The 18,529-nt window shown below is 31.2% G+C and overlaps 2 protein-coding genes and 1 long non-coding RNA gene across 3 annotated transcripts; 1 reads left to right on the top strand and 2 right to left on the bottom strand.

Moving 5' to 3' along the window:
• Positions 1 to 929: 929 nt before the first annotated feature.
• Positions 930 to 12,006, bottom strand: LOC126734385 (myotubularin-related protein 2). The gene is made up of 11 exons (XM_050437988.1): positions 11,784 to 12,006; positions 11,593 to 11,685; positions 8,594 to 8,806; positions 8,118 to 8,517; positions 7,992 to 8,068; positions 6,965 to 7,101; positions 6,561 to 6,768; positions 6,337 to 6,507; positions 1,584 to 1,791; positions 1,344 to 1,525; positions 930 to 1,289 (listed from the first exon to the last, which is right to left on the bottom strand). The coding sequence occupies exons 1-11, from the start codon at positions 11,895 to 11,897 to the stop codon at positions 1,167 to 1,169; spliced, it is 1,926 nt and encodes a 641-aa protein (XP_050293945.1). The 5' UTR covers positions 11,898 to 12,006; the 3' UTR covers positions 930 to 1,166.
• Positions 12,007 to 12,349: 343 nt separating this feature from the next.
• Positions 12,350 to 13,519, top strand: LOC126734462 (uncharacterized). Its single transcript, XR_007660061.1, has 2 exons — positions 12,350 to 12,497; positions 12,634 to 13,519. It is a non-coding gene; the product is annotated as an uncharacterized LOC126734462 (long non-coding RNA).
• A 448-nt stretch (positions 13,520 to 13,967) lies between these two features.
• On the bottom strand, positions 13,968 to 18,041 carry LOC126734494 (galactoside alpha-(1,2)-fucosyltransferase 2-like). Its single transcript, XM_050438148.1, has 4 exons — positions 17,342 to 18,041; positions 15,001 to 15,203; positions 14,740 to 14,945; positions 13,968 to 14,406 (listed from the first exon to the last, which is right to left on the bottom strand). The coding sequence occupies exons 1-4, from the start codon at positions 17,682 to 17,684 to the stop codon at positions 14,064 to 14,066; spliced, it is 1,095 nt and encodes a 364-aa protein (XP_050294105.1). The 5' UTR covers positions 17,685 to 18,041; the 3' UTR covers positions 13,968 to 14,063.
• Positions 18,042 to 18,529: the final 488 nt, after the last annotated feature.

Here is an 18,529-nt window from a genome sequence, read left to right as displayed (position 1 = left end):
GGCAAGCACGGTTCCATTTTCATTAAAGGTGGCTCTCCATGCAGCTTTGAAAATAGATTTTCGTTATCGAATATTAATATCGAGCAAATCACATATCGTAATTTTTTCCTAACCACATAAAAAAATATCAGCCGCAATTGATGTTAGTGAATAATATTAGCAGCTAACCCAACTCAACCCAAATCTGCCGTATTTTCATTTTGTAAATACTGATCAGGTCCGTATTAAAGAAAAAAGCTTGAAAACTGCTATTTTTATACCGAAACGTCGAGACATTTAAGTTATACATTGTTGAAAAGGAAAATAAAAAATCCAGGTCCCTATTTAAAAAAAAAAGTTGATGATGATATCTAAAAAACGAAACGTCGCATAAAAAATCTAAATACACTTTTTTAATCAGAATAAAATGCCGCAACTTTTTTCTAATTTAACCGCCCTCGTATAGGAGATAGCAATACTGTCCCTATGAAAAAGGAGAGACCCTGTATGTGAAAATTTAAATTAGCTCGTTTTGGTGAACGAAGGACATAAAACAATCGGTTCAATTATCAGATCCACCGAAGATTTTAATGTGGAGTGTTGTGTGGAACTTTTTAATATGTCGGTATTCCTCTCTTCGTATATTAGAGAAATACAACATAAATAATGACTTTCACTTGAAATCCCTTAGTATAAATAAGAGATTCACCTTCTAAAAGTTTGTTATTGTTTTAAAAGTGGTCGATAATGTGTTACGATTAATATAATTATTATCAGCAATATAATTATTTTTTTCTCTCACTTTTTCTACCTCAATCCCCATTATAATCTGTCATCAATATCAGCTGTTATTTTTCAATAACATCACAACATTCTATCAATTGTCACCTTCACTGTTATACGAATTATTTGAACAAAAAAAAAACTTCCATTAAAATAGATAAAAAAAATTGTTCAACATAATACTTTAATCTTCTTAGGTTAAGCTTACAAAAAAGGTTAACACCTTAAAAAAAAAACAAAACATGTTATTAAACTTATTGATAAGGACCTTAAAAAGCAGGACTAGTGGTGTGGGATAGATATTATTTATAAAACAGTATACAAAACGGATTGGGCAGTAAAATTTATAGAATGTGCCGCCTTAATTTAGAAAAAAATGCAATTTCAATTCACATTTTAAGTAATCACGTGGGACTGGCATTACTTCTGGTCATTCGTTGCTGTTGTTCCTTCCTATACTCTTGAGCAGTATTCTCAAGTTGTTCTTTTAGTACCAGTAGCTCCCTTATTCTTTGATAAACCGGATCCTATAATACATTTCCACATAAGTTTTACTTAGAAGCGAAGGTCTTTAAAATTACCTGGGTTCTCATAGTAGGATTCCATCTGCAGTAATAAGCTTTCCATAACTTAATATGCCTCACACTAGCGATGGGAACCAGTACCCTTTCCTGTTTACTCGTAGCCCAATAGAGCGGATTCCTATATAACTCCATATTGCTGTTCGTGTATGACCAAAGGGACACGGTAAGGTCTTTAATTTCTAACAAAAAATCAAATTTTAAATCAGTAATTCGCCGACTGGATAATATACTACTGACTTTCCAATACCCGTTCTCGTTCGCTGTTGAATAAAAAGGTGCCGAACCGACAGGAGTATAAGTGATCTAAAATGGTGATCAAAAAATGCTCGTTGAATTCGAAGGCGTTGGGAAACTGTTGGGTGACTTGCCACACGCAGTCTATGAACTGAAGGAAAACGGGAGAACGATCTGCGTCACTGTGATGGTCTTCGCCATGACCAACCCTCTGAAATTTATTATTGTTACAAATTGTAAGCTCAACATGTTTTTAGTTACTTTCAATACTGTGCTTTGCGGTCGAACATTATTTTTAGTATTTAATATGGGTGTTTCAAAACGAGGCACTGAAAACCAAGGAATTGTAGAAAAAATCAATATTAAACATTGTACTGTTGTAGGTTCTGATATTCTTTTAAGATATAGAAAAAATAAAAAATTATCGTCTTCGAAATATGGCAACAATAGGTTGACATAAAATTCTAGGGAAATAAACTGTTCACGTTCGAAGCTGTGTTACCCACTTATTGTGAGGTAAAAGTTCAATATTTTAATTTAATTTCTGCCCATTATTGAAAACTCTCAAGTTTTATGAAATGACTTTTCAATGGGATATTGTGTAGCTTAATAACTACCAGAGATGTTGAAAAACTATTCGATACTCGTCAATCAACAATTCTCGTAATTAAATGATTACTTTGACTACTTCGGTTATTCAGTGTTCACTAAATAATATTAGCCCATAATGTAAAAATGTATATCTGAATCTGTTTCCAGACAAAACTTACGTCTTACTTCGTCTAGTAAAAAAATAAGTCGAACTTCATTGCTTGGTCATTTTGTAGGCAGCAAAAATAAATAATCTTATTATTTTAAACATAATAATTAAGTATCTTCAAACCTTATAAATTGTAGAAGATAAGGGTTTTAGAGACGCCTTGGTTTACTTTTACAAAATCATTCTTGCATAAAGAATATCAATAAATAAAGAAAAATTAAAAGCGTAATTTCTAAATCGTATTCGGTTGTTTTAACTAGCGACACTTAGATTTCCCAGAAGGATAACGCAGCTATATTTGCTAGACGGTACAATTGATACAGAAAATTGGCTTCTATATTCTTATTTATGAGAATGTGGTTCATATAACCAAAGACACATGGCTCAACATGAGATACAAAGATAAAAGAAGAATTATTTTGAGTTGCCAATGAACGGGGAACAACAGAAAAAGTTTGCACTGTAACTAGAGATAATGCAGCAAATGTTAAGGGAGCTGTACGATTGACAGAATGGGGACAAATTAGTTGTTTTGCTCATACGCTAAATTTAATTATTATTATTACAACATGGCCTATTGTGTAACACAATTACACAAGCATAGAATGCCTAGTAATTTTTCAATTTTGACCAGGTACTTGAAGGAATTAATTAATTTTTTATAATCATTGTTATATTCTTCCAGGCAGTTGAGGTCCATGTCTAGAAATCATTTAAGAATGAATAGAATAATTTTTTCAGACATGTAATGTAATTTTAATATTTCTCCAGGCATTTAAAGTAGTATTTTATGATTTTCAGATATAAATTTCAACTGCCTGGAAAAATATAACAAATAGTTTAAATGCCTGGAGGTAAAAAAAAAGTGCATTCAAGAACCTGGAAATAAGTGAAAAATGCCTAAGCCTTCTGAGCATTTAACGATAATTTATGCTTTTTCAGGTATTTAAAGTAAATTTTAATTTTTTTCAGTCATAAGTTTCAACTTCCTGAATAAACATAATTAGTTTAAATGCCTGGAAGGTATAAAGTAAATGTTTACAGGCATTGAAACAATTTTACTATGCTTTTTAGGCTTGAGTTTCAACTGCCTGGAAGTGTTGAAAGCAATAATAAATTGATTGAATGAAGCATCTACCTCCTTAAAATAAAAATGGACATTGTTACCCATTGGAACTCAATATTTTATATGTTTCAACGATTTTTAAAAATTCGAGAGCCGCTAACAGCTACTGTGGGCATTCGCAACCCGAATACTACTGTAATAGAAGCATTGACGGAAACAAAATGGCAGAACGTTTAGAATCAGAAGCAGATCGCCGTGATTTACGTCAGTCTGAGGATGTAGCAGAAACAGAAAATGTCAATTAAATTTGGGCAGATTTCGGTAAAATTGCAGCTGCTCGAAAACAAATAGATGCAAAAGCAGTAGCAATGTCAAAATGTCATTGCTATATAATATCCTCATATTTTTAAGTTGGCAAGAAAGTATTGATGTATAGTAGCAACATCGGTGCCATCTTTTCTTATCGATTTTCAATATAACAACCCAGTAATCAAAGTAACGAGTCCTTCAAATGATTGGTTAATAGCCGAGTAATGATTAGTAACGAGTAATCAAAATTAACGAAAATCAACATCTCAAATAACTATCTACTATGAAAAATACGACGATTCTGGTACAGGTTTCTAGAGGCAATGCTAAAACGTATCCTACTAAAGATTCCATAAAATTTAAATAAAGAAACTGGGCCTGTAAACTCCCTGCACTTGACAATTACAAAACCCAGAATTTTATAACCTAGAACAATATTTCTTATATATGAATGAAAGGTTAATTGCTCAAATCAAATTCCAAGATCTTTATTTATATTACAATACAGTATATTGTTGCTCTCCATATTCTAAAATGATTCAACTCCTATGAGTTTTCAGAACTCAAAAGTTACAACAAACAGTTTTTTAGAATATATATTTAAGAAAATATACAATCTTTTAGTTGAATTTAAAACCTCTGATAAAGTCCCTGACAAGTTATAATTAATTAAATGTATTTTTTTTAAAGTATATTTTGTATTTCGTTATTTGAATTATGAATGCATATTCCTATCCACTTTTACATCTTTTTAAAGGCTTGTTACAATTGATCATTTTCATGATCAGTGATTTTTTGGTCAAAAAGTACTGTAGGGTTCATAATACATCATTATTACATAAATTAGGAATAAATGACTCATATATATGTAACTGTGACAACCAGTCAATTGATGATTTGAACCATATTTTATTTGAATGTAAAAATAATATGGACGCAGTGATGTTTCTGCATAATAAATTGAAAGAGCTTGGCTTGCTTCCTATGTGTCATACTTCACTTATGGCAAACGTAATTCCCGACGATAGAATGGAGTCTATTTTCATAAAATTTTTGAAATTGTCCAAAAGGAAAATATAACTTGAACGTATATGCACTAGTTAATAATTTTAGTTACTTAGAGATCCCTTTGTTTTTTCCCTATTGTTTACCTACCTATCCGAGCCCCCCTATGTTCTGTTTTAAAAAATGTCCTGCATTGGCTCCAGGACGAGAAGCGTGTGACCCTGTCTAAGATACCTAGTATTAATCTTTCTTGCACTATTCCTTTTTTTGTACTCTTTTTATTAGATACAATGTCATACTACTCAATAGTATAATTATTTAAATACTATATTAGCAACCTGTTCTATTATGAATGAGTTCCTATATTGGAACATGTGGCTAAATGTGCCAAGCACAAGGCCAAAAAACGATAAAAAAAAATACATAATTAGGAATTGAGAATATTGAAAACACAAGCTAGCTCTATTATCTATAGTTTGTTTCTCAGAGAATTAATATTAAGATCCCTGGTTTGTTCATTTCAGTTGTAAGTAAATCCCACTTAGAAAGACGATCAATTAGAACATCCAAATATTTATCATATCAGATAAATTAAAAGTTTTTTTTGTGAACTTATTTCTGGGCAGTCAAAGAGTGATAAAAAAATATTAAAATATTTTTTAGTCAAATTTTTGCTTTAATTATCGGAAAGAAACGACAAAAAAACTCGTTTCAGTTTAAATCTTTGAAACTTTTTAAAAACATCTTTAAAAAAAACTTTTTCATGAAATTAAATTTTAGTTGTTATTACAATTATGTGAATTATTTACTTTAATGCAGTTGAGGTTCTTATTTTGATTCCAAGTAAGTAGTCCAGTCCAGTTTCATAAGGAAAATGAAAAATTGATTAGGGAAATTATTTTTTTGAATTTCCACCTTAAATATCTTAAAGAAACAAAGAACAATTATTTCAAATATGTTTAGGGCAAAACAATTCCGTTAAATTCTCTTAAAATCCAGGTGCTGTGTTTTACTTCCAGGCCGTTGAACTGTTCATTTTATTAGGAAGAAGAGCTAATTTTTTTTAAGCAATTGAAGCATTTTTTTGTTTTAGTTTCTGCTTAAACAAAAAAAATATTAGGGATTCCCCACTTATATGAGCTATTTATAATAAAAAGAGTTTTAATTACATTGTTCTCATTGTAATATTCTCTGCCTTATTCCACAATCTACCTTCAATAAAAACAGAGTGATGTAGAGGCAGGTTTCCACTTCGATATTAAAATTTGAAATGAAGCACCAGCTTCTTTAATGGAAATAATTAGTTTTAAGAAATAAAATTGAATTTATAATTTAATTCGGTTTTTGTTCTCTTATTTTTAACATGAATATTTCCTTTGTACTAAGTGGAAGAGCAGTTCTTACAATAACGAAGCCATCCACTAAGGTGTCTATGCAAATTGTATGTAAATGTGTAGCATTTTGATTTTTTTCTTCTTGATGTTAATCCTGTTTATATTCTACTATTATTTAAGTGTACGTATGTCATAATGCTCATTTATTTAAATATAATAAACTTTATTGCTACTATGGCAAAAGTACACATTAAAAATTATATAAATCAAGTAAATTATTACCTGTTGAAATTTGTGCCCAAAAGACAACCACTCCTTTTCAATTAATACCTCGAATCCTTTAATAGTACGATAATATGGGTCCAACATTAACATTGATAGTGCCGTAAGCTGAGCGGTCCTATCCCATCCATCTGAGCAGTGGACCAAAACTGATGTTTTGTGGTTTTCAACCTGAAGAAAAAAAATTATACGCATACTCATAAATTTAAGCGTAAAAGTTCGACCTTGTCGACAATCCTGACTGCTCCAGCTAAAATACATTTTATATACTTCAACCAGTAAGTTGATTCTACCCCGCTTAACCATTTCGTTTCGTCAATGCTTGGGTAACATAATTCTTTTAGTTTCCTTAAGGATTCTCGCATTACGTGAATGTTATGGATATCCAGAAAGACTAGTTCGGCATTTTGATAGGCATCTTCTGACTCATAACTAAAGAAAGGGATTTAAAATTAAATACGAAATTTGTAACGTTTAACCCTTCTCTTTTCTTTTTCTTCAAATAGCATTTACAATTTTGTGCCATGAAAGAAAAATTCTTCTTGAATTGTTTTGTGTGCTGAATTCTCGTGTGTTAAGCCATAAGTTGCAAAAAAATGAGAATTCAGTTGAAAAAATGCTTATTTACCCTCCTCCTTTAGCTTTATTAGCAATAGCGTTTGCAGTTGGTCTGGCATCCATAATAATCATTTTGTGACTCTGTACATTAGCATCCATAATTAGCTGAATGTAATGTTCATCTTCTCGACACCTTTTGCCACCAACCTAAAATAAAATATGTACCAAATTCGTGTGGGGATTTTGCAAACCGTAAAAGACACGTGGTTGTTGAAAATGTAGCACAGTTGCGTTCAAAAAATCTTTTAATTTTTTTTTACGTTAAAATTAATTTATGTGTCAAAACTAAAATCTATCTCTTTTTTCCTCATGGAGGTCTTATGAAAAGTATTCTAAATGATTATTCCAAAAAAGAGGCAAAAGTGATTTTTTTTTCAAATTCCTGGAAGGCATACAAAATTAGTCCCCGACCTTTAAATACATAATTTTATTTTAATCCCAATTTCTAAAAGATAAGATCCAATTTTTAAAAGACATAAAACATTATTTCCAATGGCTGAACAGAACATAAATAATGATTTCAAAAACTAGAAAACATAATTCTTGAACATAAATCACCACTTCAATACCTTGAAAAACGTGCAAATTTGTATCAAATTCTTTGGAAACATTAAACTATGTAATCATGTGATAAAAATAATTTCTAACTATTAACTAACTCTAAACTATTTCCAATACCTGGAGAACAAAAAGTTACACCAAAAGCCTGGAAAACATAATATTTTTAATGATTACCTGGAATAAAATAAAAAATTCCGGTAAAACAGAAAATTCCTCTTAAATATGTCGCATATTTAAAATAACTTTAAGACCTAATATAAAAATTATTATATAAAATATAATAATTATATAATAATAATATTATGTAAAATTTATATAAAAGATACTAATATAAAAATGGCTTTAAGACCATGAAAAATAGTTTTTTCTTCTAAATTCGAAAACAGTATTATAATAAGCATTAAATTATGCAACTTTGCTCTTAATTTATCCAAATTAGAAATGTAATAACAAAGTATAATAGCTGTTATACTTACCCCCACTAAAGGTTGGGCACACCTTGTAATTGTGGCCTGCGATTCTGGATGTATCCAACTTAAAACTGGTAATCTTCCTGCAATAAATAATTAAGTACATTTTCTAGATTTTCTACAAAAGCCTACCTCTGCTTCTAAAGTTGCAAACTGCTTGAATATCTTCATCGGTAGCTTGGGCCGGAATGGCCCATACGGCAGGGTAACTATCACAAATTGTATAGTTTTCATTAATTTTCGTAATTTTCCACATATCGTTATTAACTCCCAACCGTTTAAGTTCGGCAATTGGCTCATAAACAGCCCAGCCATTTTCGCTGAAAGCTTCTTGATAAGCAAACCCGAAGAGTTTCAAATTAAAACTTAACGGAAAAGCGAAAGTTTGTAACTTTTCGAATACGGTTCGCCTGGAATGGTTCTCCTGCTTGTGTGCGAACCTCAAGTTTCTCATATCTTTACAAAATATTTCAATGCCATAGGCGTTTTCTCCCCTTGATGATGCTCCACCTACTTTTTCTATCCGGGAGATCTATATATTGCCAAAGTATTTAATTGGATTAAATGGAAAATCATACATTTGGTAAATAATAATGAAAAAAACTTACAACTCCAAGAGGGACTTCAATTACATTAGACAAGTCTTTATCAGCTGACCTAAAGTACAGTTTATAATTTGTAACAGTGAGGACACCCCTAGCAGGACCTTGAAAGGGGCATAAATAAGTTACATCTCTGGCTTGTCCTGTGACTTTTTCACCAGGTAGTAAAGGAAGATCATCGGGTCGGTTTAGAGTGCCTTGTTCTGCAGCAGCTTGGGCCTAGGGAATGTAAAGTTATAAAATGTGTATATACAAGAGCAAATTGACAACAAAAGTGTCACCTTCTTGTTGCAACTAGAAGGTATATGATTATTGTTAAAGGTACATATTATGGTCTTTATATTTTTCTCACTATTTTGCATTATCAGGTTGTAAGTTAAGATGTTTTGTGCTAATATCATTACAAACTTTATGGCTATGATTTCTACAGATAATTTACATTCTTATTGATATTTATACAAATTACCAAATACATTTATTGGTTTGAAATCCTTTTCAATACAAAATATATCTTACATGGATTAAGTTGTAGTTAATTTAAACTTATATATAGGAAATTAATATGAACATTACAAGTCAACATACATTAGTGAAAAAAATTAATCACCCTTTATTTATTAAAAAAAAAAATTAACCCAGAGGAAGTTGAATATGTATGTCACAAAAGAAGATAAAAGACACAAATTAAAAAAATAGGGAAAAAGAAACTAGACTAATTTCTTTATAGAAAAACACATAAAATTATATAAAACTTCTGAAATAATATAAAAAAAAAACAAACAGATAAAACCATATGCGAAAGTATCTGCTAAGGTAAAAAAGAGAAAAAATATTGCTTAGAATATCGACAACAAAATTCCTTGCAAAAATTTCTTAAGATTAATTTTTTTAATGATTATCTGTTTAATATGCTATTTAAACATGGTGGTATTAGATGACATTCTTGTTATTGTTGTATAACACCTTAAACTATTTTACTTTCGATACCCTAGGTCAGTTTAACATCTTTTAAACCTCTATGTGTGAAAACTGAAAATTTAGGTATTCTGAGTTTGCTGTGAGGACTTACTGACAGGAAATTGTCAGTGCTTTATACAGAATGAAAAAGATATTTTCTACTATCTATGTTATATCTATATCTTATACTTTATATTTATCTATTCATATATATATTTATCTAGCCATATTATCTTATTGTGGTTTTGGTGTTAATGCCCAAGCTTTGGTTAAGTCGTTTTTAAGTAAAAGGACGGAAAGAGTAACGCTTGATAGTACATTTTCCAAACTTATGTCTATTTTTGCTGGTGTTCCTCAGGGAAGTGTCTTGGGCCCTCTTCTTTTTACCATTTATACGTCTAATTTTATAGCATCCTTAAAGTTTTGTAAATATCATTTTTACACCGATGACACACAATTAATATACTCGTTTAAGCCGGAGGATGCTGTAGAGGCAAATTTTAGACTAAACATAGATCTTAAAACTCTTAACGCACTATCGGAAGATCACTTATTAAAATTAAATCCACAAAAGTCAGTGGCTTTACTTTTCTGCAGTGAAAGACTTCAAGAAATAATTTATAATAAATTAAGACTCACTATTGGGCAGTGTAATATCTCTTTTAAAAACTCTTCAAGGAACCTAGGTTTAATAATTGATAATAAACTTAAATTTGATGAACATATAACTTCATGTATTAAAAAATCTTACTCAGCCCTGAAATCCCTTTTTCCCCACCGACATTCTTTAGAAAGGAAAACAAAAATAGAATTGTGTGAAGCACTTGTGTTGTCACATTTTAATTTTGCTGATAGAGTTTATGGGCCCTATTTGGACACAACTCAGGCTAAAAAAGTGCAGAAAGTACAAAACTCTTGTATACGATTTATATGGGGCATTAGACGAAGGCAGCGTGTATCACATAAGCTCAGGGAACTTAATTGGCTTTCTATGTACAATAGAAGAATATTGCACTCGGCTTGCTTTTTTTATAACATTGTTAAATATAAATGCCCTATTTATCTTAATAAAAAAGTAGTATACCGTATGGATATCCATAATCTTAATATATGAAGAAAACATATTTTTACAATGCCAAGACAGAATAAAGAGTCTTTCAAAAAGGGATTTTCATATAACATAGCCTCCACCCTTAATAAATTCAAAATTAATGCATTTAATTTTTCTGTTGTGTATTTAAAAAATAAAATCAGGCAGCAACTCCTTTAGCAAATTTAGATTTTTATCATTGAGTTTAGCAGATCTAGGGTAGATGTGGATAATAATATTATTATTCGTCCACATTGTTAGTTTGGTTTAATGTAAGTCTTTTTGCCTACTTTATATATAATTGGGTTACTGGCAAAAATTGAGGAATTATTGTGAAGGTTATTGGAGTGCTATAATGAAAAGTGTATAGCAATGCATGGACTTTAACAGCCCCTTCCTTGGGAGGGATGCTGAATAAAAAGCCTTTTGTTCCAGTATTATATGTATGTAAATATTATAAACTATGTAAATGTTATGGAACAATAAAATGATTTATAATTATTATTATTATTATTATTATTATTATATAGATATATGGCCTCCACAAAAACTTCCAGTTAATTAATGCTTAAGAACTTTATATAATTAAGTTAAAGTCCATATTCATACTGGAATGAAGTTAAAAGTACTATAGAACTTTCAGGGATCTTTTGTAATGATTTGGCTAAAATCAGGTGATAGTATGTCAACAGCAACCTAAACAGTTGGTTGATTTTTTGATATTTCAAAGATTAAAGTGCAGATAGATATTATTTATAATTTACTTATATTATACATTAAACCCTTCTATCGCAGCTTTGTCAACAAGTCATAAAAGTCATAGATAACAAAGCTTTTATTGACTTGACTTCATTCAGAGCAGTAAAAAATATCATCCCAGTTAAAACTTTTAGCATTTTTTATTATTGCCAACAGAAATACATAATAAAATATAGAACACCCTATTAATTAATTTTACCTTCTTTCTTTCCAATGTAGACACAACATTCTCTGTTGAAGTTGAACTTGACGAGCAGTAACTTTTGCTCGGAGATGTTTTGCCCCAGTTGGTCTACAAAAGCAATAGTTCCAATTATTTTCAACACTATTAATAAGTATACATAGAGTGATTTTTGTTGAATTTTTACAAGCAAATATAATTATACTTACAGAATCTTGTCCTTTGCTATTAAGGCTCTTTGTTTCTGACCTGTAATTTTCCTTATTATTAAAATGGTTCGGATCCATGTCCAGTAACTCGAGGCTGCCTGCCTTACGACTCATTTTCGTATATAAAATGTACAATGCAAGATTAACTAGTAATGGTAAAAAACATTATAAAAAATCAAAATATTTGTATATTTTTTTGACAGTTTGACAGGGAGTGCCTAACCTTAAAATATAAGTGGGAGTATTTCGTGTATTCTACAAAGTAACTTTTCTGATAGTCGATTCACACGGACGCATATTTGGTCAAATTTGTTTTTTTTTGCAAATAATCGTTTATTTTTCTCCTAAAAATGGATTCTCCTTATATAAATGTGATTTTAGATACTGTATTATGGCCTGAAGTGAAATTTATTAATAAGCACCGATCTTGGGTAAAATCGAGGTCAACGATTGGCGGTTATAGCCAATCGATGATCTGACATGATGACGTAACCTCAATATTACTCTATTGTTTTTTTAAATCAAATCAAATATTCATTAATATATTACACAGTATGTGTAAGCACGCCAAAGTCCGAATGTAAGTCTAACGGCTAGAAATATCTATCAAAAAATAGAAAATTTAAATATTACATATTAAAATTTACACAAAATATAACAAACAAAACGCCTAAAGAAAAAAACCCTTCAAACAGAATAAGCAAATAAATGCAGGTAATCTAAAAATGAAAGTCAAAGAACATTAAAACTACTTGTCAAGTATTCATCAAAAGAATAAAAAGCACCATTTACTAAGTAGAATTTAATTTTCTTAAAAAATATCTTGGGTTCAAGATTTCTCTCATTCTAGAGAGCTTGCGAAAGTCTGTGATAATGTTCCTACTATGCCTAGTGTTGTAATGGTGTAAATTGGAATAAGTTCGCTAAACTGGGAGATGTTATTAATTATGTAAATTAAACATTGATAGATGTAGGCGCAAGAAAATGTAAGTATAATCCCTGCACCTCAGGCCAACCATAATTATGATACATCTCCATTGAAGCTAACACGTTTCCTGTGCATATTGTACTTCAGAATAGCATAGATAACCGTGGTACACAGATAAAATAGTAGACAAGGATGTCATAGCCCTTAAGGATCTTATCATGAAAAGTTTAACTTGTTGGTTGATGCATTTAAGGAAAGTCTAGAGGCCGAAAACCATTCATGTGTATTTTTATTGCTATCATGTCTAACACAGGATCAGGAGCGGAGTACTGGATAACATGAGCAGTATCATTTGCAAAAAGTACAGGTTTTAAATGTTAAACATTTGGAAGATCATTAATGCATGTGAGGAATAGCAGAGGACCAAGAATAGAACCTTTATGGAACTCTTGTGGAAGTTAACACACTGTTTATAAAGCCCACATATATCGACAGTGACCCTGGAGGTCTTACACCATTAACATCCAGATGGCATAATTTTAATTTCTGAATGAGGATTCCATGAGAAACACAATCAAATGCTTTAGTGAGGTCATTAAAAGAAGCCTATGAATCCATGCCCAACTCCCACCATTCCTTGATAATTTCTGTGAATGTCTCTAAATAGATTGTGTTTTTCAAAATTGATTGTTAATTGATCCTTTGAGAGAAAATTGGCGATCATTTGTTAGTTTATCTATAACTCTTATAATGTCGGAACTACTTTAATTCTTTTAAGTGCACTTGGGAAAATACAGGCAGGAATACACTGGTTTGTTTGTTTGGTCAATGGAACAACTATAACTTCTCTCAGAGTTTAAACTATCTTAGTATTAATATCAAAGCAGTCTCTAATCCTGCTGTTTTTTAATCTTTTAATTTTTTTTTACAACATTAAAGGAAATCGGCTGAAATATTGGTATTTTAAGTAAATTTGTCAGGAAGAATTAAGTAAAAACCTGAATAAGGTACCACATCGATGGGTTTATATTGCTTTTAAATAAGTTATTCCATATTAGGACAATGGTTGGTACTATCAAGATTTTGACTTTACCATTGTAGCCAGATGTTTCATCTCTTAGTATAACCTTGTAATATCTTCTTATCAAGTTTTTTTTATATTTACATTGCGATTTTTGAAGATGGATATCATATGATCGTGGATGTCAGTCGATGTTGTATAATTCAGATGTCGAGTTAAGGATATACGCTATAAAAACGTGAAATATCTTGATATTTATTTAAAAACAGTTAAAAAATATAAAAAATATAATTCCAAAAAACGTAAAAAACATATATCACACCAAATCCGCTCAATCCATCAGACTCCAGTTTTCCAAATAATTCGGTTTCCATTCGTTGTCGGTCATATTATACATCACAACCTCGCCCCCGGCTAAGAAGGCCCCCCAATCCCCAAAAGTTCCATAATCGTAAATTGTGTGATTACAAGCCGCCATAAGGGCCAGATCTACGGCCGGGGTATATTTTACGTTTAATGAGGGCACAAACACATTCTTGAGGCTCCCGTATGTCTCGTAACACCATTTCGGTTCATCGCTTACGAATATGAAAACGCAATTCGGGTATTTTTTTTTGAAATAGTTCATGGCTCTTACGAAGAAACTCGGATCTACGGGCGTATAGCCGTATTTTCTGGAACAAAAAAAATAGTAATTTGTTTAAAAAAATCATGCATACGGTTCTGTCACTTTGTTTTTCAGGTCAAGTGCGTATATATGGAATAAACCAGATGGTGAAGAAGTCTGACGCGACAGGATCGTACTTTCAAGGTTTATACAAAAATTTGAAATAAAAAAGTTTTTTGCTATGAAGAATGATGGTTGTTGGATGGAATATAAAGAAATACTATGGAAAAATTAAATTAAGTTGAATATGAAAAAATGCTGATAGAGTGACATTGTACGGATCGATCGAGGAGATGATTCTTAAAAATTTGTTGGTAATTTACAATTCTGGATCTCTTACCGTTTTAAATATTTAATATAATCAGTTCTTCGGACATGAACTGCGACAAATGTGTACTTAGATGGAGGTAGCTGATCCACAATAGCCCTCAGTATCTGTTCAGCTTTACCTTTAATTATCGGCCTAAAAGTGAATTCTTGCCTGATGGTGTCTAGGTACATCGAAACGGGTGCCTTTTGGAAGTGGTACCTTGGTAATATGATACTCTGTAAAATAAATTGTCCTGTAACATTTATTATTAAGAAGTTGCGATTCTTATACTTGGGTATGGTTGTCCCAGTCATCTAATGCTTCAACGTATTTATCGGCTTTTATTGGACAGTTAGAGATTTCTGCAAAAGTTGGTACAGTTAAATTTTGAAAAATCACACTCAGTTCGTCTTTTAGGCATTTTGGCATAAACGGGGGTAGTCCCGTCACTTTTGACAACGCTAGGGTTGAAGCATACTCCCACATATAGTTTCCTGTAAGATAATATAAATTGTCGAATACAAAAAAGGCGTTAGACAGAAGTTTGGACTGAAATAAATACCAAGGAATGATTTGTGTCAGCAATTTATATATTCTTGGAAACAAAAACTCGTTTAACTCTGTTTCTTTAGTGGCAGTAAGTAGCCACTAGGAACAAACATTTTTTTTGGCAAGTGGCGTTCACGTAGACATTTATTCATCGATAAAAATTGTTATTAAAAATCATTCCTTGTTTATTAAATAAAATTCTCTTTTTTTTTTAAAACCCTTTTTCATTTAAATGATTTCTGATTAAAAGCTTTTTGATATGAAATTATTATATAAAAAAACGCTCTTTGATTAAATCCTTTTATTAAATATTTCAATTACTGCTTGAAAATATTCATGAGAAAACTGAAAATTAAAAAAAAATTTAAATACTACCGAAATCATTCATCCAAAATCAGCAATTTACCCAGGCAGTGTCAAAACGAAATAGATTATATACTATCAAATTGAGAACAAATAATACGGAACGTCAATATGCTTAATAAGTTTTCAGTAGATAGTGACCATGGAGCTGTTAGAAGAAAAGTGGTAATAAACATTTGGAGAGAAAGAGCCAAACTAGTAACAAGGAAGAATCTAAAAACATGGACAACTCCAAAAAGTCTTTCTGAATACAAAGAATATGCTAAAAGCGAACTCCAAGTTTCCGAAATCATGGATCTGGAGGAAATAGATAACCTAAAAGTGGGTATCCTAAAGAACGCCCTGAAAAATTATTGGAATAAACAAAATTAAACTTCCAACAATCTTGTTGACTTATTAAGTCAATACACAAAAGATCTTATTGAAAGTCAAAGAAGAATTGAACACAAGAACTCAGGAGAATATGTAGGCAAATTAGCAAAAATATCAAAGCTTATAAGAACAGATATACGAAAATATGAATCGAAAGCCATATCCGAAGTAATAAATTAAAAGTACTTAAAAGAAGCCTGGCAGAAGGAACAAACATTTTTTATAAACTCCGCGATGCAGCAAGTATAATCACAACAGGTAGAGAGTAAATAGCCCCAAAAAGTGCACCATTGACAATGATCTAATAGCCATTCTAAAGATCTACAGTCAAGGCTCAGAAGATATACCAGAAGTTTCTTCATTAGAAATTGAAGTGGCCTTACAAGAAATGAAAATGAATACATTATTATTGAAAGTATTAAGGCAGGAGGGATTAAATGTTTAGAGACTGGACAAATTTCAACTTCAACACTCACATCATAATGATAATTGAGCATTAGAGGGGCGACCTCACTGACCGAAAAAATTACCATCCAATCAGTATCCTTTCCCACATGTACAAATAATAACAAAACGATTAACTCCCAAATTAGATACAAACGACCAGTTGCTATCTTCTGAAAACATTAATAGAAAAAACAGTGGAGTACAACAAACCATTGGTGTTAATATTTGCGGATTCGTAATCCGTATTCGAAAACGTTCAATTCAGTGAACCAAAAAAAAAATTTGCTGCGCTCTATAATCTGCACTAGCTGATCATAGAGTCGACCAGACATAAATAGCTCGAATTAAGAAAGAACGAGAAGGTGATACCATATCACCAAAACTATTCACAATGCTCTTATATGGTGATACATGTTTAAAAAAATAGGTTGTCAGAATACGGGAATCAATAAAGATAGCGATAGATTAAATCATTTACGTTTTGCTGACGATAGAATGTCATTAAGGATGTTGTACATATAAAATGGAACTAAGAATCGAGAATTAAACTGGGATCAATGAGCACAAGATCTTTATGGGAAATGATTGAGGGAGGCCTATGTTCAGCTGTGGACACTAGAGGCTTTGTGAAGATGTGTTCCCAGTAACCTTCATATTGATTTTTAAAAATATATGAAAATCTTAATTGGTTTCTAAGTTAGTCACTTGTCTGAAAATGTCTTACAAAAGATTTAAATTTGGTTGATGTATCAGAAACGTACTAAATATGAAATTGTTGGGTAAAAAGCGCTTTTATTTCTAATAATGTCGGTAAAATTTGTACTTTATCAGGGATGATCCTTAAAATACAAATAACACTAAAAATATTTCTTTACACAGAAACCGCCAGATAACGACTTACCAGTTCTTCCACCTACGACAGCTGTAACAATTCCCGCTTCAGGACATTCTTGAAATGTTTCAGGATTAAAAATTGCTTTTTTGGGCCAATCGAGCCTTGTTGCACCTCGATCGCATAAATCTACCCCCAAATCGGCATACGAATATACAATGCGTGTTGGTCCTTCAGGTTGTCGTTCTTCCACTTCTTTGGTTGTAGAATAATTTATTATTACAGTCTCTAAACGGCGAATTGTAGGAGATGTTTGTTGTTTGGTAATTCTTAGATAATATACGTAGAGAATTATTAGGAACACTGTTATAATTACAGAAAATTTTATCAACGGACTTTTGTTTAATACCATGTTATTGAATACGAGTTTGGGGACGAATTTCTCACAATATTCTTACTCCATCTATTCACTCTGATGGATCTAACGTAACTAATTTAATAATCGACATTTCATTAGCAAACATTTAGTTCACTTTAACACAAATTGCCTTTAGTATCATATGTCTTTTCTAAAAAAAGATTTTGCTTACCATCTTAATGCTCGCACATTATGTATGTTATCCATATAATGCTAAAGTGTATATTTTTAGTATATGTTCGGGGATGATTTAGTAAGCGAATAAAACAGTGGCGTGTAAAGTGGTAATTATACCCATAAAAGCGACGATAGTAGTTATCTTATCATTTTAGTTTCGTTTTCAAATGAAGTACCAACCTTGAAACGTTAAACATTATTTGAATAAGTCCAGGGCTGTAACCAAGATCGATATTCAGGAGCAAATTCGGGAGCAATTAATAGCATTTAAAAAAAGAACATTTAAAACAGTTGAATTTTTCGACTTTTCTGGTAACTATAAAAAAATTGCTCACGGCTTTTGTTTTTTAAATACTGTCTAGTAAATTTGTCTAGCAAGTTTAATATAACAATAGATTCCACATGAGATCATCCAATTTCCTCAGGTGTTATTAATATTTTGGTTAAATATTGTACTGATATCCTCTGAAGCCGATAGTGGCGTTAAAAAAATCACTAGGCTCTTAAACTGTCTTTCAATTTATTTGAAAGATGATTTAGACTTAAGAGTCACTAAGCAGAGACAATCTTTTCTGCTTTTACAAATTGTTTACGTCGAAGTTTACTACATGCACTTCAGTCCTCAAACTATTTCATGCAAAAATCGTTAAAAAAATACAAGA

The sequence above is a fragment of the Anthonomus grandis genome, chromosome 3 (assembly GCF_022605725.1).
Source record: "Anthonomus grandis grandis chromosome 3, icAntGran1.3, whole genome shotgun sequence".
In the NCBI taxonomy this organism is placed as follows: Eukaryota; Metazoa; Arthropoda; class Insecta; order Coleoptera; family Curculionidae; genus Anthonomus; species Anthonomus grandis.
The sequence above is the reverse complement of the archived record's forward strand: the minus strand, read 5'-3'. Positions and strand labels throughout refer to the sequence as shown.

What these genes read in the sequence shown, in the direction of transcription:
- LOC126734385 (XM_050437988.1), bottom strand. Translation starts at nt 11,897, where the DNA reads ATGAGTCGTAAGGCAGGCAGCCTCGAGTTACTGGACATGGATCCGAAC. An exon ending in TTGCAACTTTAGAAGCAGAG is followed by an intron (nt 8,069 to 8,117) that starts GTAGGCTTTTGT and finishes TATTTATTGCAG; the next exon opens with GAAGATTACCAGTTTTAAGT. An exon ending in CAGTCAGGATTGTCGACAAG is followed by an intron (nt 6,508 to 6,560) that starts GTCGAACTTTTA and finishes TTTTTTCTTCAG; the next exon opens with GTTGAAAACCACAAAACATC.
- LOC126734494 (XM_050438148.1), bottom strand. Translation starts at nt 17,684, where the DNA reads ATGGTATTAAACAAAAGTCCGTTGATAAAATTTTCTGTAATTATAACA. An exon ending in TGTCGTAGGTGGAAGAACTG is followed by an intron (nt 15,204 to 17,341) that starts GTAAGTCGTTAT and finishes ATTATCTTACAG; the next exon opens with GAAACTATATGTGGGAGTAT. An exon ending in ACTGGGACAACCATACCCAA is followed by an intron (nt 14,946 to 15,000) that starts GTATAAGAATCG and finishes TTTATTTTACAG; the next exon opens with AGTATCATATTACCAAGGTA.